This window comes from Mus pahari, chromosome 12 (genome assembly GCF_900095145.1).
Source record: "Mus pahari chromosome 12, PAHARI_EIJ_v1.1, whole genome shotgun sequence".
NCBI lineage: Eukaryota > Metazoa > Chordata > Mammalia > Rodentia > Muridae > Mus > Mus pahari.
Genome location: NC_034601.1, coordinates 40,264,827 through 40,292,202, shown reverse-complemented (window position 1 = coordinate 40,292,202; position 27,376 = coordinate 40,264,827). Strand labels below are relative to the sequence as shown.

At 43.0% G+C, this 27,376-nt stretch overlaps 2 protein-coding genes across 2 annotated transcripts in view; both read left to right on the top strand.

Moving 5' to 3' along the window:
• Positions 1-19,975, top strand: part of Tmprss7 (transmembrane serine protease 7) — a 37,788-nt gene extending 17,813 nt beyond the window's left edge. Inside the window, exons 9-18 of the mRNA XM_021209032.2 lie at positions 1,199-1,272; positions 4,438-4,544; positions 7,639-7,775; positions 9,326-9,433; positions 12,704-12,814; positions 13,622-13,738; positions 14,792-14,963; positions 15,842-16,110; positions 18,184-18,320; positions 19,805-19,975. Of these exons, the coding sequence (XP_021064691.1) occupies positions 1,199-1,272; positions 4,438-4,544; positions 7,639-7,775; positions 9,326-9,433; positions 12,704-12,814; positions 13,622-13,738; positions 14,792-14,963; positions 15,842-16,110; positions 18,184-18,320; positions 19,805-19,975 (1,403 nt within the window). The remainder of the gene's footprint in view (positions 1-1,198; positions 1,273-4,437; positions 4,545-7,638; positions 7,776-9,325; positions 9,434-12,703; positions 12,815-13,621; positions 13,739-14,791; positions 14,964-15,841; positions 16,111-18,183; positions 18,321-19,804) is intronic.
• Positions 19,976-22,350: 2,375 nt separating this feature from the next.
• The window catches only part of C12H3orf52 (chromosome 12 C3orf52 homolog), a 27,780-nt gene continuing 22,754 nt past the window's right edge, over positions 22,351-27,376 (top strand). Inside the window, exon 1 of the mRNA XM_021210133.1 lies at positions 22,351-22,559. Coding sequence (XP_021065792.1) covers positions 22,353-22,559 — 207 coding nt within the window. The 5' untranslated portion in view covers positions 22,351-22,352. The remainder of the gene's footprint in view (positions 22,560-27,376) is intronic.

Genomic DNA, 27,376 nt, shown 5'->3' with positions numbered 1-27,376 from the left:
AGAGGAGAGGAGAGGAGAGGAGAGGAGAGGAGAGGAGAGGAGAGAAGCAGAGGAGTAGAGGCTGGCTATAAGCACATGGAGAGAGAAGGGGGAAGAGAATGGGGAGAGAGGGGGAAAGGGAAGCAGAGAAGGAACAAGAGAAGATCAAGAGAGAGAGAAGGGGGCAAGCATCTCCTTTTACAGTGGGTCAGGCCTACCTGACTGTTGCCAGGTAATTGTGGGACGGAGCTTAGACAGAAAACTAACAATTTCTCCGATTTCATTTGGTTTTTATTTATTTTTAAAATATAAAGGTATTGTAGCAGGATCAAAGAATCATTTGATTATAGATAGTGCCACTTCATAATGGAAATTAGTAAAACAATAAATTTGATTGGATTATTTCTACTCGATTTGTAAGAAACCAAAATGTAAATTTATATGAAATATATACATCTCCTTTTGTTGCTTTTTAAGGCATTGCTCAGTGTCTTAAATCTTGGTCTTAAGGCTAGTTTTTTCTCATATTTTAATAGGATATGGAAACGGAAAATGGAAAATGCCACTATTGTTCACTTATTAGTGTTATACATTATTAGTGTTATTACATCATTGGGTGTAAATGGCAAACACATCATTTGAATTCATCAATATGTAACTGTGAACCTGGAACTCAAATAGACCCCAAACCTCAAACTAAAAAAGAAATTAAAACCAGCTTTCATGGAGCATACCTTCCAGTAGGGGGAGACAGTTGACTGGCTGATGAGCTACATCTACAAGGAATTCTTCCTATTTGTGGCTTTCACATCTGCGGATTCAGTCAATGGTCCTATTGAGTGTGTACCTGTATTGAACATATACAAACTGTATTATTGATATTATTTTTTAAACAACACAGGATAACTGAATTTTACAAAATTAGTGTATGGCACTAGCTATTATGAACAGTATGGGTATTTAGCATATTGAGAGGATCCATGCAGGCTATACAAATACTATTCATTTTATGCAAGGATATATTGATTTGGAGAAGTGGAGGGTCCATGAAGCAATTCTGCCAAGATATTGAGGGTCAGCTGTATGCAGTGTGTCACATGTCACATGGTGACACAGTGCTAGAAGGGAAAATGAAAATGTCAAGCAGGCATGGTAACTGGGTGGGAAGGAAGTCAAAGGGTGTTAAGTAGAAGGTCACAGAAGCCAAGGGTATTTGCAGCGAAGCTGAGGGACAAGAGGGATCTACTTCACAGAAGCCTGGATAAAAGTATTGCTGCCAAGGAAACGGCTGCGGTGAGGAGCCAGACACAGGAGGGAATTCAACGTGTGTGAGCATTTGCACAGTTATGTCAATTTAATACTTCCAATGATTTTATTATTTTAACTAAGTCTGACGATTGATACAACGTCCTGGTGACAAGTATCTTTATGTTACTTTAAGTTGTCAATAATATGGTCACTTACAAAATAAGAAACTATATCTTCACAATCAGAATAAAGAATTCACCTTTCCTAAAATTCTGTCAAATGTCTGAAATTCCCTTGATGCTCAGTAAATATCGATTCTATAATAACTCAGATACTTATAATGAAAACCCATAAACACTGGTGTGGTTTTTACTCATAGTGTAAATAAGAATAATGGCTTACTTTCTATTTTGCTAGAGGTTGAGGAATGGGGGCTGAAGTCTTTATAAAGGAAAGGGCATACCATCCCAGCAAGGGAGCCAGGGATAGAGAAAGAGTTGTAGAGGAATATGAGATCCGTCAGACTTTTGTAGGCTTACTCTGAGCCATGTAAATCCCTTCTTCATCCCACTGTGACAAGTTAGGAGATGACTTGGAAGGGTCTCACTTGTTCCTGCCTCTGTGAAGGAAATCTGCAGGCATCTTTGCCATAGAAAGTTCCAATGGTTATCTGAGATAATCCCCTCTTCTTCCTGAGTCCCTCATATGAGTTTACCATAAGCATGACACACTGGGCAGAACGTGGCTGAGGTAAAGGATTAGGTTACATTTCCTTACCTTCAGAAAGTTACTGGCCTTCTATTAGCTAAGGGTTTTTTCCTTCTATAAAGTGAGAATCATATTACTGACCTAACAGGTTTATTAGTGTGTTTAAATGAGAACTGTAAGGCGTCTGATTTATTTTCCTTCAAAAGTGGGCAATGATGGATGGCTAACAATATTTATGCTAGAGAGAAGCAACTGTGTACACGCACAGACTCACAACACAAACACAATACATAACCAAAGTCAAACGTCTGTCAAAACAGTATGCCAATGGATAAGATCAGACTAAAGAAAAACAACAGGAGTGAATTATAAAATATTTCCCACAACTTTTAAAACTATTTTTTTATGTGTGAACCTTGTACAGGAGCTCTTGGTGTACATTACTACCATGCCTCTCTCTCCACTTCTACACCTCCTTGATCCCAGACATTTCATGATATTTTCTTAAATTATAATTGTTACATGTATATACAACTACTGAGGTGCATTTAGTTATTACTCATATATACAGGGTTGTATATATATGTATATGTGAATGTATATGTGTATGTCTATGTACACACATTATATATAAATATATATATGCATGTGTCTTAGTCAGGGTTTCTATTCCTGCACAAACGTAATGACCAAGAAGCAAGTTGGGGAGGAAAGGGTTTATTTGGCTTACATTTCCATACTGCTGTTGATCACCAAAGGATGCAGGACTGGAACTCAAGCGGGTCAGGGAGCAGGAGCTGATGCAGAAGCCATGGAGGGATGTTCTTTACTGGCTTGCTTCCCCTGGCTTGCTCAGTCCACTCTCTTATAGAACCCAAGACTACTAGCCCGGAGATGGCACCACCCACAAGGGAACCTCCCCCCTTGATCACTAATTGAGAAAATGCCTTACAGCTGGATCTCATGGAGGCATTTCCCCAACTGAAGCTCCTTTCTCTGTGATAACTCCAGCTGTGTCAAGTTGAGACAAAGCTATCCAGTACAGCATGTATGTATTTGCTCATATATAGATGTCCAGGAATAATCATTTTGGATGGGACAATCTATACAGGAGCTCCTCCAAGGACAAAACTGGTCCCCTCTCTCTCTCAGTAGCTACTAACCACCTGTAGCTCTTCATGTAGGGATGGAAGTATATTGTCCACAATAGCATGTCAACTGATTAACATTATGCTGGTCTTGTTCAGGTCAGCCATACATTGATATTCTGTGGGTGCATAGTATCATTTTAGGGGACACTATTTAGCAGCAAGCATACTGGGTCTCTGACTCTCCCCACTTCAGCGGTTTTTCCTGAGCCTTAGGTATAGGGGTCATGTTGCAGATGTATCAGTTGGAGTTGGGATCTGCATTTTGATCCTCTTGTGTCTGGATAATAGTCCCAATCTTTGCAAAAAGAAGCTTATTTGATGAGGAGAACCACACTTACCTGTAAGGATAAGTATTTACAGCACAGAATTATAGTGAATTAAGGAAATGATGGTAGTAAATTCTCCTCTAAGGTCTATGACCTCACCAATCATGAATAGTTTTCTGGACTTACAGTACCTGGAATGATTTCCCTCCTAGCCATCAGACCTTTGTAAAATTGGATAGCCATTGGTTACCTAGGAGATACAGGTGCCATTATTGTACCAAGGGATACATTGCCTAGCTAGTCATTCTTGTAGCTTATACGCTTTATACCTGGGCAAGACTATGAATTGCTTCTCTCCTTTGGTACCATGTATAATACTTTCCAATCCTATAAGTGGCAGTCCTCAGGGAGGAACCTTCTCAATCAACTCCAGCTCAATTCCTTCAGGTCCTCTATCTGAAGTGTGTGTGTCTTCAGCAATAATGGGGTCTTGCCTTCAAGTTCTAGAAGGGAACTGAGGGATACGGAAATAGTCTATTGTTTTGGGGGAAGATGTCTATTCCTCTGACTACAAAGGAAGTTTTCCATGCCTGGCACTGTGGTTTTTGTTAGATAGTACACGGGCTTTTGGGGGTGGTGGTGCTATGACCCCATGTGGTGTAACTCCATTAACATATGTTCATAAACACACACACATAAATATTATCCGAAAAGATATGTGTGCGGATGTGTGTTTGACCATACCTGTACTTTTGAATAATCTCATAAAATAAAGTTTTCCTATGTCGTTTCTGGATGTCTTTATCTCCCCTTTCACTCCCCCTTTGCATTCCCCATGCCCCAACCCCCATTTTCCCATTATCCACATCATAGCACCTATTTCCTATCCTCCTCTCTGGGGTCCCTTCACTCCCTCCCACTACCGTCTATCCCACCAAAAGCTGGAAAACACCAACAGTAGAGCATCCTTAAAACAACAAGCCAAGAGAATGAGTCCTGAACAGGCCAGGACATTTTAAGTTGGACCATGTTCTTCTACTGAGGCATTTTTTTTTTTTTCTGACTTGATGTTTGCTTTTTCACAGACTTCCCTATCAACTCTCGGCATAGCCCTGAAATTCTACAACTATTCCATCACTAAGAAGAGCGCGAAAGGCTGTGAGCACGGGTGGTGGGAGATTAATGAACACATGTAAGTAGTCCTGCTCTCCAGGAGTCTGCAGTTTGCTGAGAGGGGGGAGCTACGGGTAGAGGAGTTCAGAAACATAAACGTGCCAGTGTTGGACCGGGGGTTGTAGCAGACTTCAGATCCCCAGCCTCTCTGTGCTGCTGGACTGTTCGACAGTGTATTCTACATCTTCCAAAGGGATTTGCTAAATGAAGTGTTCAATCTGGTAAAAATAACAAGGGGCCACTCTGGAGGCTCGAAACTCAGAGACCACTAGCTAACTTTGTATTGTAGAAGAGACCTAGCTGACCCGGCTCCATCCTAAGAAAGGAAAATGGTTGATCAGGAATAAAACAGTCTCAGACATATAAGTGTCTGAAATTCCTGAATCCACCAGGTATGTCATATCATCACATCTCTTAATGTCTTCCTTAGATAGGATTGGTGTTGATCTGTTCCTAAAACTACAATCAGTTATTTAAAAATACAGCTGTGATCGGTCTTGGTAGGAGAATAGCGTCCCAAAGAAATATCCTGTGAGTTAAAGGATTTGCTAGCTAATTTTTTTTTCTCTTTGTTATTTCCTGAATGAAGCCTTCTTTCTAAGAGCCTCTCCTTTCTCCTTCCTCCTTTCTTTCTTGTTTCTCGGCTCTAATTTTCCTATCGAGTGTGCGTACGTGTGCATGAGCGGCACACGCACGTGAGGGCGCATGTGTGAGCAGGCATACGTACAGCCATGCTGATGTCACGGAGGTTGATCAGGTAGTATCTCTCTCATCTTTTTGAGACTGTCTCACTGAACTGGAGTTCACTGTTCTGTTTTTTCTTTGTTGGTTATTTGGTCATTTGTTTATAGCTTGGCCATCTGGCCGGCAAGCCTCAGGATTCTCCTGCCTCCACGTTACCAGTGCTGAGGTTGCACACGCGTGTCACATCTGGCTTTTAATGTAGGGGGTCGGGATCCAGACTCTAGTGTAGATGCTCAGACAGCAAGCACTCACCCACTGAGCCACCCGCCCAGCCCTCCAAGAGGCTTTTCTGAACGAGGCATCTTTTTACTTGTTTAGAGACTGTCTACAAAATAGTCATAGTCCTGAACTCACTGGAAGAGACTTCTCTGAATCTCATTATTAAAACATGGTCTATGCTCATTTCAGAAATAAAGCTTGAACCAAGTATCTATCATTATTATTATTTTTGTTTGTTTTTATTTTGTTCTGTTTTGTTTTTTGAGACAGGGTTTCTCTCTGTAGTCCTGGCTGTCCCAGAACTCACTATGTAGGTTAGGCTGGCCTTGAACTCACAGAATCTGCCTGTCTCTCAAGTGCTGGGAATAAAGGTATGTACTACCATAGCCCAGCTTCAAGTATCTGCTATATAGGTTCAGATTCAAACCCATTCCTTATCTTGTGTCTGTGTGCAGAATGTCAACTGACTCTCGCTGGATTCCTGCGCCCTCTCCCGGTTTACACTGTCACTGCATAAAGCCCCATCATGCTCTACACACAGCACACCACTCAACCATTTTCAAACTGGAGCCCAAGCAGGGGTGTAAAGGTTCCTTTCTCCTAGGTCCCCTCCTTAGCATGTGTGTTAGTTAATTTTCTTGTTACTATGGCAACGTTTGAGCTAGAAAGAAGGAAGGATTTAGTTTGGCTGGAGGTTTCAGGGGATTTCAGTTTGTGGTGATAGAGAAGTTGCCCTGGTAGGAGCAGCTCAGTCTGGTCTTCAGAAGGATGGGGCAGCTGGTTACATTGCTGTTCTGACCAGGAAGAAAAGGCTGGGGGTGGGGGTAAGGCACTACAAGGACAGCAGACCCCTTAGGACCCCGCCCCTCACTGTCTTCTTGTTGCTGATACCTGACTTTTACGCATTTACAACCTTCCCTAACAGTGTCAGCAGTCGAGGATTGACTGTTTCAGATACATGAACCGGCGAGAGATTCCCCCTTCACATACAACCATAACAATACACCGCGAGGAGCTCGTCTTTGCAAAAACAGTTCCAGATGTTAATGGAGGGCACGTGATAGAAAGGAATAATCACGTCGAGACACAGATAACACAGTGGGTGTGTGTTCAGAGTACACAGGGCTCAACATGACCAGTTAAAAGTATAGATCTAGAAGCTTGACTTGGTTTCAGATTCTCTTCTAGTAACTGGCTAGACACACTCTCACATTCTGAATTTCAGTCGTCTGCCAAAGACTTCTGAGTAACCCAGGAATGTCTTTTTTTTTTTTTTTCCCAAGCTGTAAACATCCTAAATAGTGCTTCTGAGTGCTAGCCTTGAGTCCATGGAACACAAGCAGTTCCCAAATGCTTTGGGAGCCTATGGTGTTTGGCATTCACAGACACCAAGTTAGGATGTGGTCACCTCCTCAATTCTTAGATCAGCTGTTTGCCACACAGACTTGACACCATTCCCACTGGAACAGCTGCGCCTACATAGGGCAGTAAACTAACTTATCTCGCTGTAAAATAATATTCTATGCTCCATTAACTATAATGTTCACATAGTGAGAATTATTAACCATAGTGACATTTACTCAAAAGGACACTGGGAACCCAGCTGGCACGATGCAGTGGGAAGTAACCAAAAGCTCAAGGTAGGGAATGCTGTGGATACGCGTGGCTTCTTTGAAATGTTGCCAAAGGCAAGCCCTGCCATGCATATCAGATTCCAATTTAGATTGAATTAATGTTGTTGTCTTTTCGTCTCAACTGTGGGTGGAATTATTTGCATATTGTCAGCCTGAGCTTGCATATTCTACTTTACTGTACAGAATGGTTCATGGATAAAAGCAGGCCAGTCTTGTTACACATTCTTTTGACAGTAAAAATATGCAAACAAGGAGAATTCAATCCACTGCTCTACTAACTTGTCCTGTTAGTGAAGAAAGCAGCGGGTCAACAGGACAGTGCTTTTTTTGTTTAGCAACGGAGAAAACTCAGGCAGAATTACCACAAAAGTCCCACAACACAGAGTAGCTGTTATTCTACTAGAAGCATCTCTGCTTACAGGACCTGAAGGACCCAAGCATCAGTCATGTCCACTGGCAGGGGAACAGTCTATGGGACCGCAAGCCACGTGTCCTCCTTGGCTCTTATCTCCTCAGGTACTGTGGCTCCTACATGGATCATGAGACCATTTTCCGGGTGCCCAGCCCCCTGGTCCACATCCAGCTTCAGAGCAGTTCCAGGCTTTCAGACAAGCCACTCTTGGTAGAATATGGCGGTTACAACATCAGTCAACGTAAGTTTGGGATCAGTTCCTTAGAAAGCCGAACGAGTCCTTAGTGATAAAGCAAGACCAATTCTTCTCTACTTCAGGTCTTGAGAATTTAATGAATTAATATCACTTCATTTTTGCTATTTACTATTATATATTTATCTTTATAAATAAGTAAATAATATATACTACAGAATAGTAAGATATATCAAATATATTAATGATATATTTTAAATTATAGAAAATAACTTTTTGATATTACTGACTTATAATTGAAATACAATTTTTCATAGGACTTCTAACAGATAGGAAAAGCCCATATTTTGGTCTTTGTTTCATGTTTTATATCCTTCCCTCCCTCCCTACCCCTTGTCCTCCTGTTGCTGCTGCTTCTCCTCCTCCTCCTCCTCCTTCTTCTTCTTCTCCTCCTTTTCCTTCTCCTCCTCCTCCTCCTCCTCCTCCTTCTCTTTCTCCTCCTCCTTCTTCCCCCTTCCCCCTCCTCTCCCTCTCTCTCTTCCATTTTTTTTCCCTCTGAGACAAATTCTAACTGCGTAGCCTTGCCTAGACTTTGTAGATGAGGCTGGTATTGAACTTGTGGCGATCTTCTTGCCTCCACCTCCACAGTATCAGGATAATAGGTGTGTGGAGCCACACTCATCCTGATTTTTAGAGTAGTCATAATTCCTTGTGATCATGGTGCTTATATAAAATACAGTGGGTCTATGAGTGTCATTTTGTATTCTCTTTGGATGCCAGTGACTAGGGAGAATGGGTTGGTTGAGAGGATTCAAATGTCAGTTTTCAGAAAGTTGACATTCATACAGGAAACCACAAAACATAGGCAGAAACTGGACCTAGGAAAGACAATGCTTGAAGGAAGTTTTAGCTAATGCCTCGGAGATACTTTTGTCCCCTTTGAACGGAGACGAGCAAAGTTATACAGTGGAGTATGGCTTGAGAAATCCTTCTCTCAAGTATTTCCTACCCTGCCAACCCCAGCACACGTTCGGCCTGGACAGTGCTACTTTCTGATATTCAGAGTGCTTGTATTTCCAGGGGGACACAGGAGAAACAACACATCTTAATTGTCAATCGTTTCCCACACCATGAGGATGCTCTAATGGGCCACCTACTCTGTTCACTGCCACGGATACAGTAGCTGGCCTGACTATGTGCTCTCCTTTGATTTTCTTTTTTTTTCACAGAAGGGAAAGTATTTATTATTTCTGTAATATTCATCCGTAAGCTCAGGTTCAACAGTTTGATGTTTGCTCAGTAATCTGTATAAGTTAGAAGGAACGATGAACATTGAAAATGGAGGCAAGAGCCCTGGGCTGTGAGACTAGAAATTGGTCTTACTATGTGTAACATTTGTAGCACTACGTTGCTTTTATTCCTTGCTTATTGAAATTATCCCTTAAAAATTACTCATGGTTTCGACTGCATGGAAATGTTTCATTGCTTCCACTTTTCTATCAAATCTCTAACGAGTTAACACTTTTTGATTCTTTGCTAAGGTAGTCTATGACTTTTAGGTACACAGTGAACATTTTCTGTTTTTATTTTGCCGGTAGCTTGTCCTGCTGGATCTTTTAGATGCTCCTCCGGTTTATGTGTCCCTCAGGCCCAACGCTGTGATGGAGTGAATGACTGCTTCGATGAGAGTGATGAACTTTTCTGTGGTAGGTGTAATACGATTTTAATAGGAATAAATAACGTCTTGGAATCATTGCTGCTGCTGGTTAACCCCAGTCTTTGTAGATGCTGCATGTCTGTCCCTAGCTATCCCAAAACTCAATGGCTTAATTAACCCAATCATTCATGTATTCATGGTTGCATAGGCTCCCCTTAGCTGAGTGGCTCAGGATCAAGCAATAGGCCATTCTGTGCTAAGCTCCTTCCAGGTTGGGATGATGGCTACTCTTTATGGCCCATTCTTTCATGGAGCCAAGGAGCTAATAGAAACCAAAGCAAGGAAAAGTGAACATAAACACCTGGCTTCCCATAAGGGCTGGCCTTACAAAGCTTATATCATAACATTGCTCTGAAGAGTCGCATGGCTAAGCCCATAGTCAAGAGGGAGGTAAAATGACTTTGTATAGCTTGAGGTCATGGCATGGCATACTCTCACTGTAGGGAGTAATGTCTTGTGGCTAATGACCTAACCTACCACAACTGGGTGTAAACACATGGATCCTATACCTTAAGGAGCTCAGAATCGGAAGGAAGTTCAGTTCAGTGTGGTTGCTGATACAACAGAGGTGTGGTGAACAAACTGGACAGCTGTTTAGTCAATTTATTTTTTTCTGTTGTAGTTACTTCCTTTTTATTGAAAACGTTTTCTTTTTCATGCAATACATTCTGATTCAGGTTTCTCCTCCCCACACTCCTCTGAGAGCTTCATTATCTTTCTCTACCCACCCAACTCCACTGTAGTCTTTCTTTTTCTCTCCTTAGAAAACAAAACATAATAAACAAATGTAAAGAAACACAAGATACACACACACACACACACACACACACACACACACGCACACGCACACACACACACACACACACACAGAGTTTCTAATCTGTAGAAACACAAAATTGGAAACCTTAGTATACAATCAGAAAACAAGTAAGATAAAAATGAAAAAAATATAAAAATGTCAGTCAAAGCAATAGGAGACTAATATTTATAAAAAGTACCATTGAGCTTGTTCTGTGTTATCTATCTACTGCTTGGCACGGGGCCTGCTCTTAAGTGTGGTCTAATGTTTCCTTTGCAAGCAGATGTCAGTTGGAGATAGCTTCCTGTTTAGCTCATATTCACTTCCCTTTCTGAGTGCTGGGTTCTGGTCTGCCTTGAACTTACGGAGGGCCTGTGTGTGCTGCCACAGTCTCTGTGAGTTCACATGTGCATCGGTCCTGTCCTGTTTGAAAGCCACTGTATCCTTAGAGTCCTCTGGATCTTAGAGGCTTTCTGCCTCCTCTTCTTCATACACATTGACCGCTGGTAACAACTAAGGGATGGAAACAGGATAGTCCTAATCCAAACAGATAATATAGATCATGATAATAAATATGATAAAAATATAGATCATGATTTTTCATTGTTATTTGCAATCTACTTCTGTATTGGTTTCTAGTTTATAGGGCAACAGGAAGATAGTTTAAGGGCAATAGAAAGTTATTGGCAATAGTTTTTAAATACTCTTGTAACCGAAATGGTATGTAATCTTTCCATGTCTTCGGAGAAACATTTCATTTAATATAATACAGCTATATAAAATTATATTCATAAAATGACCTCTGCATCTACAACTGTGTATGTGTGGGTGTGGTACTGGGATCAAGCCTAGTGTCTTGCATGTGCTAGGCAAATACTCTAACCCTGAACTACATCCCTAGTCCCTTTATTCACTTTCAAATTGACAAAACAAAATCAAATCATCTTAACTTATGGCTCATTAGCAATCTAAATCTATAAAATCTTTGATTTCTTAAGAAAATAAATGCTGAGAATTTTAGTGATTGAAGGTATTTTTTTCTCCCCATTACTGTTCTTTGTTCTGATGCTCCAGATAAAATCTATTGGCATTCTTTTATAATAAGGACTAGTATCTGGTATCATTGTATTCCATCTTTTGCATCTTTTCCGGAGCCATTCTGTGGATGTCAACTAGTTACCTTTGGCAACAACCAAGTGCTTTAAAGGCAGCAGTGTACTCCGCTCACCCCTTGAGGGGTGGGAATGGGGACTGGGTAACACAAGAAATACACTGGTAAACCAAGCAAAGACAATTAAACTGAAAAATTTCACAATCTAGAAATCATGGAGAAACCTTCCTTTCAGACAGTGCTTTGCTGGTACACTATGTCTGCCATAGATGTAAAGGTGATTCAAGAAGTCCATCAAAGAAATAGTGGTGTTTAGGGTATATATCCATCAGAGTAAAACAAATTTAAAGTGGTTTCATGCGTGGACTACGAGTCTGATATCCTTTAAGTTCTCACCTTCATTAATTAATCCACCAAGGTTTTTGTGAGCACCTAATATTTTTTGGTCAGGGATATGAGGTAGAGAGATGAGTGAGCCAAAGTCCCCCATTTCAGTCCATTACACCTTTCTCAGGAGGGTAGGCAAGTTCAACTCAGATAACAGATGGTGAGAACGATTTTTCTTTAAAAAAAAAAAAAAAGATTAATGATGCCAGTTAGGGTTTTACTGATGTGAACAGACACCATGACCAAGGCAACTCTTATAAGGAGTTAATTATAAGAGTTGCCTTGGTCAACATTTAATTAGGGCTGGCTTACAGGTACAGAGGTTTAGTTCATTAACACCAAGGTGGTAACACATGGCAGCATCCAGGCAGGCATGGTGCAGGCAGAGCTGAGAGTTCTACATTTCATCTGAAGGCTTCTAGTGGAAGACTGGCTTCAAGGCAGCTAGGGTGAGGGTCTCTTAAGCCCATGCCCACAGTGATACACCTATTCCAACAAGGCCAAACTTCCTAATAGTGCCACTCCCTGGGTCAAGCATATACAAACCATCACACCAGGCATGGTGGAGCAGATCTTTAATCCAAGCACACAGAAGGCAGAAACAGGTGGATCTCTTTGAGGACAGCTAGGATTACACAGTGAGAGCTTGTAACAAAAAAATAAAACAAAATGTGATTATTTATGATGCAATGAGTTGAAGTTACATTAACCACCAGACTTAAGCCATTTACACCATAGCAAAACCAAGATCTGACAAACCATTTTGCAAGGAATTTCATCAGAGTAAGGAATTATACTTGCCATCCCCTTTCTTCCTGGGATTTATTACTTGAAGGTAGACACATCCTATCACTCTACTGTATTTTCCATGCTAATGTTCATACCTTTAGAGGGGCACTGTTGGCCACCAGAGAGCCCAGCTGATGTCCTGTTGTTCATGACCTTTCTGCCTTTCACCACAGTGACTGTAAAACCTGCCTGCAACAGCAGCATCTTCCGGCAGCATGGCCCTCTGGTCTGTGATGGCTTCCGGGACTGCGAGGATGGCCAGGATGAGCAAAACTGCACTAGAAGTGAGGAGGGGGGCGGTGTGCACAGGACTCTGTTGTTTTGTTAGAACCCCAATGATCCAAACAGCTCTGCTGCATTCGGAGAGATAGCTTGCCCCAGTTACCTCACATCTCTCCCAGTTTTAGCCCTGATATCTCTTGATCTGAGAATCCTATCCATTCTAGAAAACAATGAGATACTTGTTTACAATGGGATACAGTAGGTGGGGTGGAATTGGATGTGCTCCTGTGCAAATACTGGCACATTTTTGAGGCTTTACTAGCTTTTCATGCTGGCTGTAGGTTGGACAATGAAAGCCTGTCATAGAGGAGCCTACGAGGCACGGTGGGAATACCTGTTGACACCACAACAGAAAGAGAACCCTGTAGGTGGTGAGCTAATGCATTGTAATTCAGAGCATCTATTTTTTATTTTCCTCCTAACGGACTACAGGATGGCATGTATTATGGGTTTTGAGAACTTCTTTTCTTCTTAGAGAGTAAGACAGGGCAATAGCCAAGAGGCCATGATCAACACCATTGATACGGCCAGTTCTTTTGTGTTGTGTTCACCATGGATATGAAGAAGCAATTGGAGTGATGCATGCTACTTTGCCTGACTTCCAATGCATCTTCTTAAGTGAAGGAAAATGTCCCTGTGGGGTGCTTCCTCTTCTCCCTTCCAGCTTTTCCCAGAGCAGAAAAGAGTGACCCCCTAACTAGGACATCTTTTGCACAGTTCCAAAGTCATTCCCTCAAATCTGTTGTTTTTTGTCTAGAAACAACAACGGCAACAGAACAAAACCGTTCCTTCTCTCTGCTCATTTTTAGGCATCCCATGCACCAACAGGACCTTTAAATGTGGCAATGACATTTGCTTCAGGAAGCAAAATGCGCAGTGTGATGGTATAGTGGACTGTCCAGACGGAAGTGACGAGGAAGGCTGCGGTGCGTGGAAATGGCTGCTTTTGACTCCTGTGTTCCCTCTTCCTTTATCCACTGTCCATTTTCATTGCCTCCGAGTATCATTCCTCAGACAAAGGCTGCTCAGGATCTAGAGAAAAATAATACGTACTAGTGAACCGGCTCTGATGTTGCTCCAAAGAGACAAAAGCCCCAAAGGTTTGTTCCGACTTCCTTCTTGATAATAGGAGGTAACAGGGTGTGGTTTAGTAATCCCAATCAAGGAAGAAATAACCTGTGAATAAAGCAATGGTGCCCAGTGACTTTTCTTTTAGTTATAACTCTCGATAAGAGCAACATCAAGATTTTTTTTTTTTTCGGTTTTTCGAGACAGGGTTTCTCTGTATAGCCTTGGCTGTCCTGGAACTCACTTTGTAGACCAGGCTGGCCTCGAACTCAGAAATCCGCCTGCCTCTGCCTCCCAAGTGCTGGGATTAAAGGTGTTTATGCCATATGCTCTCCTTAGTCAGGTGGCCTCTCATTAAGAACACTAACCAGCCTTATGGATGTTATTTACACTGAAAAGGAACTGCTCTGATGATTAGGTTTCTAGTACACGTCCACATGTCTTGGACTTACAAAGTCTCTCCAAAACGCCTTCCGTCAAACCAGCACAAAAACATTCTTGGCTCTTTTATAGTGGAAACCTACTGTTTCTTTTCCACATAGCAAACTAACTTCATGGGCTGCTGACTATGTGAGTCCAGTTGTTACTACGGGGCCTTCCTCCCCAGCATGCATCAGTGTGTAGACTCCAAGTCAGGGCACGCTCTCAGCAGCAAAGGAGTGGTGCTCTGCTGGCACTGCATCCATACTGGTTCCATAGATTCCCTCTCTGCCAGATAACCAGGATGCTTTCAACTGTTGGCTTGATGAGTCAGTTCCCAACCCAGCTATAAATGTGATTACGTTTCTGGTTCTCTCTCTCTCTCTCTCTCTCTCTCTCTCTCTCTCTCTCTCTCTCTGTGTGTGTGTGTGTGTGTGTGTGTGTTTCTATCCTGTCTGCCTTTAAGTCATATGACACTTCCTTTCCTAAAGGCTGTAGCAGGAGTTCTTCCTTCCTTCACCGCATCGTTGGGGGTTCTGACTCCCAGGAGGGGACCTGGCCATGGCAGGTCAGCCTCCACTTTGTTGGATCAGCCTACTGTGGTGCCTCAGTCATCTCCAGGGAATGGCTTCTCTCTGCAGCCCATTGTTTCCATGGAAACAGGTAGACCATCCCAATCCTTACCTTTGAGACCATCTGACTTCCAGTTGTGGAAAGAAATGATCCATTTAGTTGGGCTCATCTTGGGTGGGGAAACCAGTTGTGTGCCATTATTATTATTATTTTTTTAGGTAGCATTGGTATAAAGGAAAAGGGACACAAAGGAAGCATAGAGGCTGGGTGTGTGTTTATTAGGCTGAGGAAATGGAGAATGATTTTCAAATCATCGGAGCACACATAAGTCAGTCTATGGAGACTGCTGGAGAGCAGGGAATCCCAGAAAACTGGAGTTATTATGGGACAGATTCTCTTTTAACTGAGGGTAAAGGCAAAACTTAAAAGAAAAAAAAATAACCTCACTTAAACTTTAAATCTATCTGAAATCTACTAGATCTCAGATGAAACAAAACATCGATTATTCTAAAATTTTAAATAGAGTATTGTAGTGAAGTTACCCAATTTGAGATGCTTTTTTTCTGGAACTTACAGGATTCATGTTATTTACTAAAGTAGGTCATCGGTAAGTAAAATAATTGCTCCAAACATTATGTTAGCCTTAGATTCTTTGAGTTTCTGGTACATTCACATGATGTCCGCTCAGCAGGTTAATGCATGTGTTCTGGGGACCGTGTTTTTAGCTTTCTTCCAAAGCTTCCATGTTCTCTGTACCCCTCGTCTCCCTGGCTTTTGACCTATGTATAGTTCATGAGATGTCACAAGGCTAGGGACATTTGAGGTATTTCCACAAAATACTGTTGAGAGAATTTTTCTGGAATATAGCTATGACTTGTTACGACTACAGAAGCTTCTATCCCCATGGCTTTGTAGAGCACTTGCTTCCAAACAATATATAACTCCGTGCTTGATTCCTTTTCTACCAGGCTGTCTGACCCCACACCATGGACTGCTCACCTTGGGATGTATGTGCAGGGGAATGCCAAGTTTGTCTCTCCGGTGAGAAGGATTGTGGTCCATGAATACTACAACAGCCAGACTTTTGACTATGACATTGCCTTGCTGCAGCTCAGTATAGCCTGGCCTGAAACCCTGAAACAGCTCATTCAACCAATATGTATTCCTCCAGTGGGCCAGAAAGTGCGCAGTGGGGAGAAGTGCTGGGTGACTGGCTGGGGGCGAAGGCATGAAGCAGGTGTGTATGGTGTATATGGTGTGTATGGTGTATTTTGGTGTATAGTATGTATGGTGTATATGGTGTGTATGATGTATATGGTGTGTATGGTGTATATGGTGTGTATGGTGTATTTGGTGTATAGTATGTATGGTATATATGGTGTGTATGATGTATATGGTGTGTATGGTGTATATGGTGTGTATGGTGTATATGTTCATGTCTCTGCCCTACAAAAGGAGGACATCTGAGCTGAGATAGTGCTTTGGCATTCCCAGAGAAGATTTACATAGAACGTCTCAGTGAAGGGGAAGCCCCAGGGATACAGGGAGAGGGGAATTGTGTGAGCAAGGCAGGACTGATCAATATGGGCCGTTTTAAACTCTGGAGGGTGCTGGGCATTCCATTCTAGGATGGCAACACACTTATATTTTTAGAATCCCTTGTCCTCTACAGAGGCGATTCGTTTTTGTAAAAGAGAGAGCACACATATGCACAGCCTACTGTGCCAACTCAGACAACTGTCTGGAAGGTTATGTAAGTGTGTCTCACACCAGGACTATTGGCCAAGGGATGGGAGTGACAGAGAAATCCAGCCAGGATCCATCTCCTCAGACTGCAAATTCTGATCCAGGCATCACTGCATCCTAAAATCAGTTCACCCAGGGGGAGAGGGGGAGTACTTTTTTTTATCTACATACCAAGAAAAGGGACCTTTTTCTAGTATAGAAAGATAGAGCTGTATGCTTGGGAAGCTTCTCTATCAAGCTTGCCAATTTTTTCCCTGTCCCGTGATTTGTAGCTGAATTCAAATATACAGTGAGGAGAAGAATCCCAAGCGGCTTAAGTATTTCCACTATCACCCCGGGATCTGAGATTCCTTTGATAGCCTTTCCAAGGTGGAAAGAGCAGCTATAGTACGTGTAATTTTCCAGTTTACCCCACAGCTTTGGTTTGATACTCGGAGGATCCACTGTGGTGTTTTCTCAGATTCTTGCTGCCCTTATGGACACAGGGAAGTAATGGTATTCACCACCAAATGGAGTTTGCTGAGTTCTAAGAGTCCGGAGGAGGGATGGCAGCTGTTTGCACATCTGTAACTCTGCTTATGTATTATTGCAACTGGTGACTTCACTACCTTGTCTTAGTTTGCTTTCCTATTGCTGTGAGAGATGCTATGACCAAAAGCCACTGAGGAGTGAAGCGTTTATTTCACCTTACAGCTTGCACTCCATCATGCAGAGAAATCAGATGAAGAGCTCAGGGCAGAAACCTGGAGGCAGAAACTGAAAGCAGAGACAATGGAGGGCTGGCGGCTGCGTATTGGTTGGCTGCTTAGGCTTATGTTCAGCTACCTTTCTTATACCTCCCAGGACCACCTGACCAGGGATGATACTGCCCACAGTGTCTGAGCTCCACCCTCACAAAGAAATTGCCCCACAGGCTTGCCTCCAAGTCAATTTGATGGGAGCATTTTCTCAACTCAGGTTTCCTCTTCTCAGATGACTCCAGCTTTGGTCAAGTTGATAACAGCTAGCAAGCACAAGCACCATCTATCACTAGAGACAAAGACTACCCAACTCACTGAAGAGATGCTTTCTTGATAAGCATGATTGTGTATGTATGGGTTTTGGTTCACTATAGTCAGGCAAGTGAGAAAGGAAGTGAAGAAGCCATAGAAAAACAGGTTAGCTTTTATGGCTCCTTGTAGATTCCCATAAATTACTTGTGTGTCTCCTTTTGAGGAGCCCTCCCAATCTGTAAACAGTGACACTACCAGTTTCTGACTCACAGGCCCACGGGACGCAGGGACACAGGCATGAAAGTACAGTGGCAGGGTGACCCAGTAGATAAGGTAATAAAGTCTGACCTCTGACTGTGTCCTGCTGTGTGTGCGCCATTGGGCAAGGCTTTGATCTAGCTTGTAAGTAAGGCTTCATTTCTTTGGAAGCAAAATGGGGTTAATAGAATTTATCTCAGAGAAGCGCTCTGAGGCTGAAAGGTGATTCAATCCAAGGTGATTGCTCAAGTGAAACCTGGAAGAAATGTAGTCCTTACCATCACCATGATATCCATCCCTAATGTGTCTTGCAGATAGTAAGGGCTCCCCCATTTTGCAGCAAGCGGAGGTAGAGCTCATAGATCAAACCGTCTGTGTTTCCACCTATGGGATCATCACCTCTCGGATGCTCTGTGCAGGGGTTTTGTCTGGCAAGAGCGACGCCTGCAAAGTAAGTCTTTCTCTTCCCCTCACCTAACATGTGCTCCAAGATGTGATGCTCTCAGATATCAACTACACAATACTGGGGCTACCTAGGGTAGGCCTTGCCCTTCCTTTATCTGAGTTGCTCAGATACTAATTATGATTCGGTTGCCTCAGACTAGGGAAGTGTTGAGAATGGACAGGTTAAAAAAAAAATCCACAGGTAAACACAGAGTCCTTCTGTGTTGTTCCTTGTTCCCTTAGCACCAAAACTACCGGGTTCACTTGCTTGTTACTCGGATGCATAGTTGGAAAAGGGGAGGAGGAAGGAGGCAGACACAGAGCACACTCATGTAGGTCTCACAGTTGCCATGGGAGCAGTAGGCATTCTTAGTTCTTTGGGACATTACTCTGGTCCCTCCATATCAATCCATGCAGATTCCCTCCACAATATACAAAGAGCAAATAGGTGATTCAGAAAATTAGGAGCAGTTGGGACCCTTCCAACATCTTGCCAATCTTAGCCAATCTAATTCTGACACCTTATATTATTATAATGATGGCTTCCATCTTTTGAGTTCTAATTGGGAACAAGTACCTGGCAAAATGGAATGAATAAATTCGTTCACATCATCATTTATTCTCATTCTATAGGAGAGGGTAAATAGAGCCCCCTCCCCAGTCCCCAAAGTTACATAGTCAGTAGATATGATGGGAGGAACGGGAGCCCTTTCCTTTCTTATACTAATACTAGCGTAGTTTAGGTACTTATTGCAGGTGGCCAACTACCTAGCTGTGTTCTACACAAGCACCAAGGTTTGTGCGTTAAATTAGACTTGTAGGGCCAGTCTGGAAATGATAAAGAAGCCCAAGTTTGTCAGAATCTACCTAACGAGCCGTGGGATTACTGAACTGAGACACAGGGGTTTGTCTACCTTCATCTCTGACCTGCAACTTTACCCACCCTCCAAAATATGAACACAAACCCCAGCTAGTATATTTGAAGAGTCATGCTGTAGGGATCGCTTACAACTAAATTATTGCAGCTTTAGCTCTGTGGAGCTGAGATGTCCGAGGAAATTCTCAGATGATAACTGGTGGCAGCCAGTGTGGCTCATAGGGTTACTTCCATGGGCCTGGCTGACTCTTTTCTTCTTTGTCCTTGGGCCAATGAGCCAACTGCTTAAGAGGCATGGTCCACAGGTGGAAATTAATCTTCCAAGATAACTGTGATGTTGTTTTGATGATAAAATGACCCTGGGGCGGTGCAGGGCATATAATTAACACTCATTAGGCATCAGTCCTACTATGACTACTTCTTTCACAGATGCAATGAATACTAGTAGTAAATTCTTGGGAGATTTGTGAGAATTGATTTTTTCCTACATAGCGATTATATGAGCAAAACCATGTCAGAAGGAGACGTTTGAACATAATCCATTAGACACATAAATGATGGCCTGGGTGCTCATGGGACAGATGTCTTCATGCTCACATTATCTTTTTGCATAGGGAGATTCAGGTGGACCTTTGTCTTGTCGAAGAAAGAGTGACGGAAAATGGATTCTGACCGGCATTGTTAGCTGGGGACATGGATGTGGAAGACCCAATTTTCCTGGTGTTTACACAAGGGTGTCAAACTTTGTTCCCTGGATTCATAAGTATGTCCCTTCTCTTTTGTAACTGTACCAGATGATTTTTTTAACTGTGACTTATATGAGGATAGATCCTTAAAAAAGAATGTAAGTATTATCAATAAAACTCATCATTTTTTCAACTGAAAGTGTCATATTGAGCACATCTAATATTCATTGCAAGGCAGACAAATTAATATATATTCCATAAAAAGTCCCCAAGGATATAATGATATTAAATCAAAAATATCAAAATGTTACTGACTCATGGATGGAAGAAAACTAAAGTAATGTCACAAACCAAGTCTCTAAAATGAAGTGAGAGCTGAGAGAGATAGGTGTTCTTCCTCTGTGTTCCAGTGCAAGAAGAGACGCTTACAAGGATTGAGACAAACATGGCACACAGGTAAAACATCTCTGGGAAGCCATACCTGACTGTCAGCATTATCACAAAACTGAATGCACCAAACAAAGGCACCTCATAAATGGAAATATAACAAAACTGAGTAATTGACAGAGGAGGTAGCAACTGTGTTGGTTTCCAATACAGTTTGATCTGTCTGCATCAAGATGGACCATGGGTACATAGTATCATGCTGCCTACAAAGAAACTGATTCCCCCCCCCCCCCACACACACACACGAAACTCAGGGTTTCCAATCTTCACTAAGTGATAGAAAGCAGCATGGTAAGAGGTGGACTGAGGCACACCTCTGAGCTCTTGGACACACCTCTGAGCTCTTGGACACACCTCTGAGCTCTTGGACACACCTCTGAGCTCTTGGACACACGGGTGGCCAACAGTGAAAGGCCAGATGCATTTTGGGTGAGTGTTCTGAAAGTCAAACTTTTCAGGTATACTATCTCCTGGCTTCTGGTTGTGTTTGTAAAATTTAAACTGGCCAAGATTTCCATTTGTTTTCAAACCCTCCTAATGCATGCTTTGAATAGCTGTACGTCTATAGTACTTGCTCAACACATCCCGGTTCTTGATTTACCTTGATTTAGAGAGTGTCTCACCCATATTAGAATCGTATTTTTCTTGTCAGAGGGCAGAGTTAACCATAGCACCAAACAAGTAAAATGGGATAAAAAAGAATTTCAAAGGAGAAATAGTGGAACTATTATTAAACAGGACTCAGAACACTGCACAGCACTGCAGAGAAAGTAGGTTCGAAGGGAGAGAGAACAGGAGATGTTATTTTCCAAATTAGTAAAAGTGTTTGGAAAATTATGACTACCCTGCGATAATGAATATTTCCAGTTCACAGTACTTCTTTCAATTTTCTAAAAACACTTTCTTTGGGATTAAGGAAAAACATCACAATAACAGCATCTCTCTGGTCTCTGGTGATAAAACCCAGAGGTAGGGCCATATACCTGGGCTGGGACCCTAGCGCTGCGAAGAAAAGAGACATTTCTAAATACTTCCCCAATATTTCTGGAATCCTCAAACTGGTCTTAATAGTTATCTATGTGAGAGGAAGGAAGTGGGGGAAGGATAGTGGTTCTAAAAAAGAAGGTTTAGCTAGAGGGAGGATCTTTGGACCAATACCTAATACACACTTTGCTTTGCAAACGTAATTCCGGGCTCGCTAAGCCAGTTCTGAGCCATGCATGGGGTGTGGAGGGCATTGTATGCTTCCTGACACATGGGCTTTTTCCTCAGGTGGGGTGTTCATGACCCCTCCTTTCAAAGATAAACAATAATCAGTAAATCAATAATGTTTATGAATTTTTGCTTCTGCCAGTCACTGTCTTCTGCGCTGAGAAACACAAGTGTGTGAAGAACTCACACAGTGCAGACTGCCCTTACTAGTCTCAGTGGTACAGATACTGCCCTTGTGACTGAATCAGGAGGGGCGTGGCTGCTCCTTTCAGTGGAGAGCAAAGCCTTAGAGGTAGAGGTGGTGTATGAAAATTACTTTGGGACTGTGTATCATTCACCTTCGTGTGTTCGGAATCAAGCATGCTGCCTGGCACACAGAAGATGATTCATAGCTGTTGATTTGGTAGATGAGACCTGGCTAGACAGAACTTTGAGTAAGTTTCAGCATCGCGCTGGTCCAGGTAGAAGGCAAAGTTCCGGGAACCGCACCCTCCCACCTCCCCAACCCCACCCCCCCCAGCCCTGCCTATCCCTTCCTTGCCACAGTCCATCTTGCAATCAGGCCCTGTGAGCCTCTGCGGTCTGCATCCACACGGAAAGGCATTGCAGCTAGCACCCTGAACAAACCAGAAAAACAGCCGGTCCCACTTGCATCTACCTTTCCTGAGCAAGGTCAGCTAACCAAAGCCGGAGTGCTTCCACTCTCTCTGGCTTCTCTCCTCCCCTCCAGGTCCGCCACCCCAGACCTATCTGGCCCCGCCCCGCCCGAGGTCTACCTGCCGCGCCTGGTGGGTGGAGTGAGCGGAGTAGTCTCCCTATGTTGGACTCTGCACCCTTAGGTGCTCGAGTCTTGCCTGTCAGCGGAGCCTCTGTCTTTGGCGCTGCCATGGAAGGGTCCAGACCCCAATCGCCCCGGGAAGAGCTGGAGCTCTCTATGCTGGAGGAGCCGCAGGAAGAGCTCACACCTCTTAACAACGACCTCCAGATCCAGCCTAGTTCCGCCGAGAACCCTAGAGCAGCCCAGGTAAGGACTTAGGGTTCGGGCATGACAGCAGGAAAGGGTCCTGGGACCACTTAAGGGCGCCAAAGCGTCCTTCCAATGTCCGGGACTGGACACGCAAAGAAGGGGAGATTAAAGAAAACAAGAACTTCTGGAATTCCTTACGTCAGACACCTCCATGGTCATACTCCGATCTCACCTAGAGACTTCAGGAATTCTGTAGAGGGGCGTGGCTGCTCCTTTCAATGGAGAGCAAAGCCTTAGAGGTAGAGGTGGTGTTTGAAAATTATGTAACTTTTAACCTGTTTTTCTTTCTTTCTCAAATAAAAATAGAGTTATGGATTGAATCATGTTATCTCTCTCCCTTCTCGCTTCCCTCTTTCTCTCTCTCCCCTGTCTCCCTTCTTGCACCCTGCCACCGCCACCCCTAGGGGCGTACAGTCCACTGTCTCCTACCTCTAACCAGCCCTATGTCCTCGGCGCCCTCCCCCTACCTTCAAACACATTTTGTTATCTCCCACTTTAGCCATTGCTTCCTCCGGAAGAGAAGCAGGCAAAGAACACAAGGAGGAAAGAGCTGCTGTCCAGACTGAGGGTTGTGAACTGTTGTGAACTTGCCAGCTTAGTACAAGGGAAATAATATTTAAGTTCTACCCAAGAACTAGCCTCACTGTCTTCTCATCTCTGAGGAAGTCCTTAGGGATGTGTAGGTTGAACCCTTTTCTGACGTCATAGCATTATTCACAGATCAAATACCTGTAAAACATCAGAGAGTTTGAATGCAGAGCCACCCATCTTCTGATCAACTCCAAAGGTTTGCTTAAGTTTTCCTGGGCACACTCAGTTCTCTGCACGCTTTGTTTTAGCCTCGATTTTCTCACCCCCCGCCCCCCCCCCATCCCTCTTGGGACCAAGTTCTGACTTTAGTAGAAAATCCAAAGCTTGAAAACATTACTCTTGGTCTACAGTGATTCCTGGAAACACTGTGTGTCGGCAATGTCTTATTTCATAAGTACCCTGGAGTCCAAGTTGACACCTTATATTTGCATGAAATAAGACCACAGATGAGTGAAATTTGGAAAGTAATAGCTGAAGGCTAGTGCAAGAAGCCATAATCAGGAACTTTCTGTATGAGTCTCCAGGGCAGAGCCTGGGCAGGGGAATTAGAAGTACTTACCTCAAGTTAGTCAGGCTCAGTACATCCCCAAAGACTGAGACATTCTGGTTGGGGGGGGGGGTGAGCTCAGAAAAGGCTGTGAAACAATGTTAATATCATATGCTCTGTTTATGTGAAACAATGTTAACATCATATGCTCTGTTTTTAATATCACATGCTCTGTATATGTGAAACAACGTTCATATCATATGCTCCATTTAGAATCTAGGAGCCCTAGACAACAGCTGAGAACAATCCATGCCCGGTATCAGAAATTTACATTTGCTTAGCTCCTGCTTTGTTAAGAAAAGGCTTCAGTGTCCTAGTGACTTCCTTGTTAGTCAGATGTGTGTAGATGTGCCAGACTTCCTTGTAATATGGCCTTGTAGGTTTCTAAATAGGAAAATTTCAATAACTGATAGAATGGGGGTGAGGGTAGAGAACCCGAAGAGCCTTCTAGAAATACTGGAACAGTAGCATTTTACTAAGCGGAGAGAGGATAAAAACCTCGAACCCTTCCCTAGTATGTTCCCAACTCTCTGACTCTAGAGAACAGGGTGAAATGTGTTTCAGCATGAAAGGTCAGTTAGTGAGGGTCATTCAGTAAGGACCGGCTAACACAAGCACATGGTCTATATACTGAAGAATTTTGTGTCACCATCTTAAGTTGCGTGATAATAGTTCTGACTTTTGTTCTTATTTAAGTCCATAGCTTTCCAAAGCATATGTTCTGTACCTACTGCTATCACGTGCAACAGTGTAACACATCAATGCAGTTAATTACTATCTGCATAGAAGGAGCTGCCCTAGTTAGCACGAATTGTCAAGGACAGCCAAAAATCACAGAGTCTCAGTTGAGTAACTATATCAGGTTGATCTGTGGGTATGTTTGTAAGGGATTGTCTTGATTATCTATTGATATGGGAGGATCCAGGCTTCTGTTGGGGATATCATTCCTGGGCGGGTAGTCCTGGGCTATAAGAGAACTGGTTCAGCATGAGCCAGTGTGAAAGCTAGCTAACAGCATTCCGTCATAAATTCTGCTTCCCATGATTCCTCCTTGAGGTCCTGCCCTGACTTCCCTCAAGGAAGGCCCGTGGCCTAGAAGTGTAAGCCAAATAAGCCCTTCCTTCCTTCCTTCCTCCTCCAAGTTGGTTTTGTTCAGAGGGTTAGATCGTAGGGGCAGAGATGAAAGTGGAAGAGGAGGCTTCTAGTTTTCTGGTTTGACAGATGAAATAACTGAGTGAAGAAGCCGAAACTCCAGAGATACAACCCAACAGCTCAGGATCACTCAGTGGGGCCCCCTAAAGTTCAGACTCAATGTCTTTCAATGTCTCAGGACTACATTGTTAATCAGTTTTAAGAAAACATTACATTGATTTCCTCTCTCCCTTTCCCTCTCCCTCTCCCCCTCCCCTCCCTCCCCTCCCTCTTCCCTCTCCTCCTCCTCCTCCCCTTCCCCTCCCCTCCCCCCTCCTCTCTTCCTCCCTCCCCTCTGTGTTCTCGAGCATGGGCCATGATGTACATCCTGAGATATCAGGAGATGACCTGCTGGAGTTAGGTTTATTTTTCTACTGTGTGTATCTATCCCAGGGATCAAACTCAGGGTGTTAGGTTTGGCTGTGGGGCCTTTATCTGCTAAGTCATCTTGTTGGCCCCACCTGATTAATTTCCTCATGTATAGGTGAAGATATTTGACATGATTTATATCATTTCATTTATAGTTGCCTCAATTACAAATTATGCATTACAAATAAATATATCCCATTAGGTAATTTAAGTGATATATGGGGATGCAGATGGATGGGTGACCAGACAATGGGAGGGGACAGTACTGAGATCATAAGCATCCATTAACTTAGGAGCTTCCTGTTTGGAAAAGTTGGGCTGGGAGAGTGTATGAAGAATTTGTCTTTCTTACTCTGGATTGGAATGTAGAGGGAAAGGAATATAAGCCATTGAACTCCACCTTGTCTATTGTGACTACAGCAAACTTGTCTATTGTGACTTGGGCAAAACATTGCAAAAGAAATTGTAGGTAATAGGGTGAGACTGAATTTCTTTAAAGGCTCATTACAGGGCCCCTACTCAGCATCCCAGAGATATCTCGAGTGATGACATCATCATTGTATTAGTTAATAATAAATCAGTAAATTGACTGCTCTTTGGTAACCAAGGTTTATCTAAGCTACCGAATTAGCCCTCTTTTTATGCATTATTCGATGTAGTACAAGAATCAACTGTTTTTTCTGAGTTTAGATGAAATGTGTAGATCAAATGTGAGGCTATGAAGGTGCAGGTTTTCCTGTGCACAGACTTCCTGTTTACCCCTAGTTTTTTTTTTTATTATTTTTATTATTATTATTACTATAAGCTCTCCTAATTGAGCCAAGAAGAAGACAAGCTTTTTGGGCCAGAGATAGGTATTCCTGCCATTGTTTCCAGATCTTGTATTAATGTCACGTATTTAGTCACTTACCTGGGGAGCTGGTGGATCTCATGTAGTGTTCAGAGAAAAATCCTGAAAATTTCAGGGCCACCCAATGCAGTCACAGAACGTAAGGTGGCATGTGCAAGCACCTATGGCAGGTGCCTTGTGGAAGAACCTGCCTGAGGCCTCTCAACAGATCACTGGTACACACTGAGTTCCACCTGATCAGCCTTCACAGCGATCATTGCTGTAGCAGTGGGAGTCAATCCATCATTTCCAAATGCTTCAAAGCACGGTAATGGGGTTTTTGGAAGGCAATCCGATCCTGGAGGCTTTGACCTTTGTGTTGCTGGAATCATAATTTGGTGGCGTGGTTGGAAAATGCTGGATGATTTCAGAGGTAGGGCCCACTTGGGTTTTGTCCTGGAAGGGTGTGTTTTCTTCCCAACTCCTTTGAAACTTTCTCTCTTGTCTTTCTGATTGCTATGAGGGGAATAACCTCCTATTCCCACTGTAATGTGCTGTGTCTACCACAGAATTGGCTGACCATGGTCTAAAATCAAAAATAAAACCACAGCCCAAATAAATCTTTGAGTTGATTATTTGCAGGTAGTTTGTTATAGCGAGGGAAAACCAACGCAAAATGCTTCACAGTAGGCTCAAGCCCTTCACTCTCTAATCTCAACTTCACAACTCTTTATCACATCCCATCCCAGTGCTTAGGTTGGTCTCTTGGCCAATTCTGTCATGAATCACCAGAAGCTGGTTCTTGTGCTTTTAATACCTTCAAAAACCCTTCCTTCCACACACAAATATTACATGTTCTCACTTGTGTGCTGAAGTTTAAAACATTGATCTTAGCAGAGAGCAGAAGTATCGTTACCAGAGCCAAGGAAGGGATAGGGAAAGAGAGGTGGGGAACTGCTGGTTAATAAGTATAGACGTACAGACTGACAGAAAAAAAAAGTGCCCTGCAATGTTCCGTAGCACAGGAGAGAAACTATGGTTGACAGTGGACTGTATATTTCAAAATAGCAAGTAGAGAGGAATTTGTATGTTCCTAACACAAAAGAAATGATAAGCATTAGAGGTAATGGACCAGCAATTACCCTGATAAATATGTACTATTTTCATGTGAGTTAGAAATAAGTACATTCAGAGCCGGGCCTGGTGGCGCAGGCCTTTAATCCCAGCACTCGGGAGGCAGAGGCAGGCGGATTTCTGAGTTCGAGGCCAGCCTGGTCTACCAAGTGA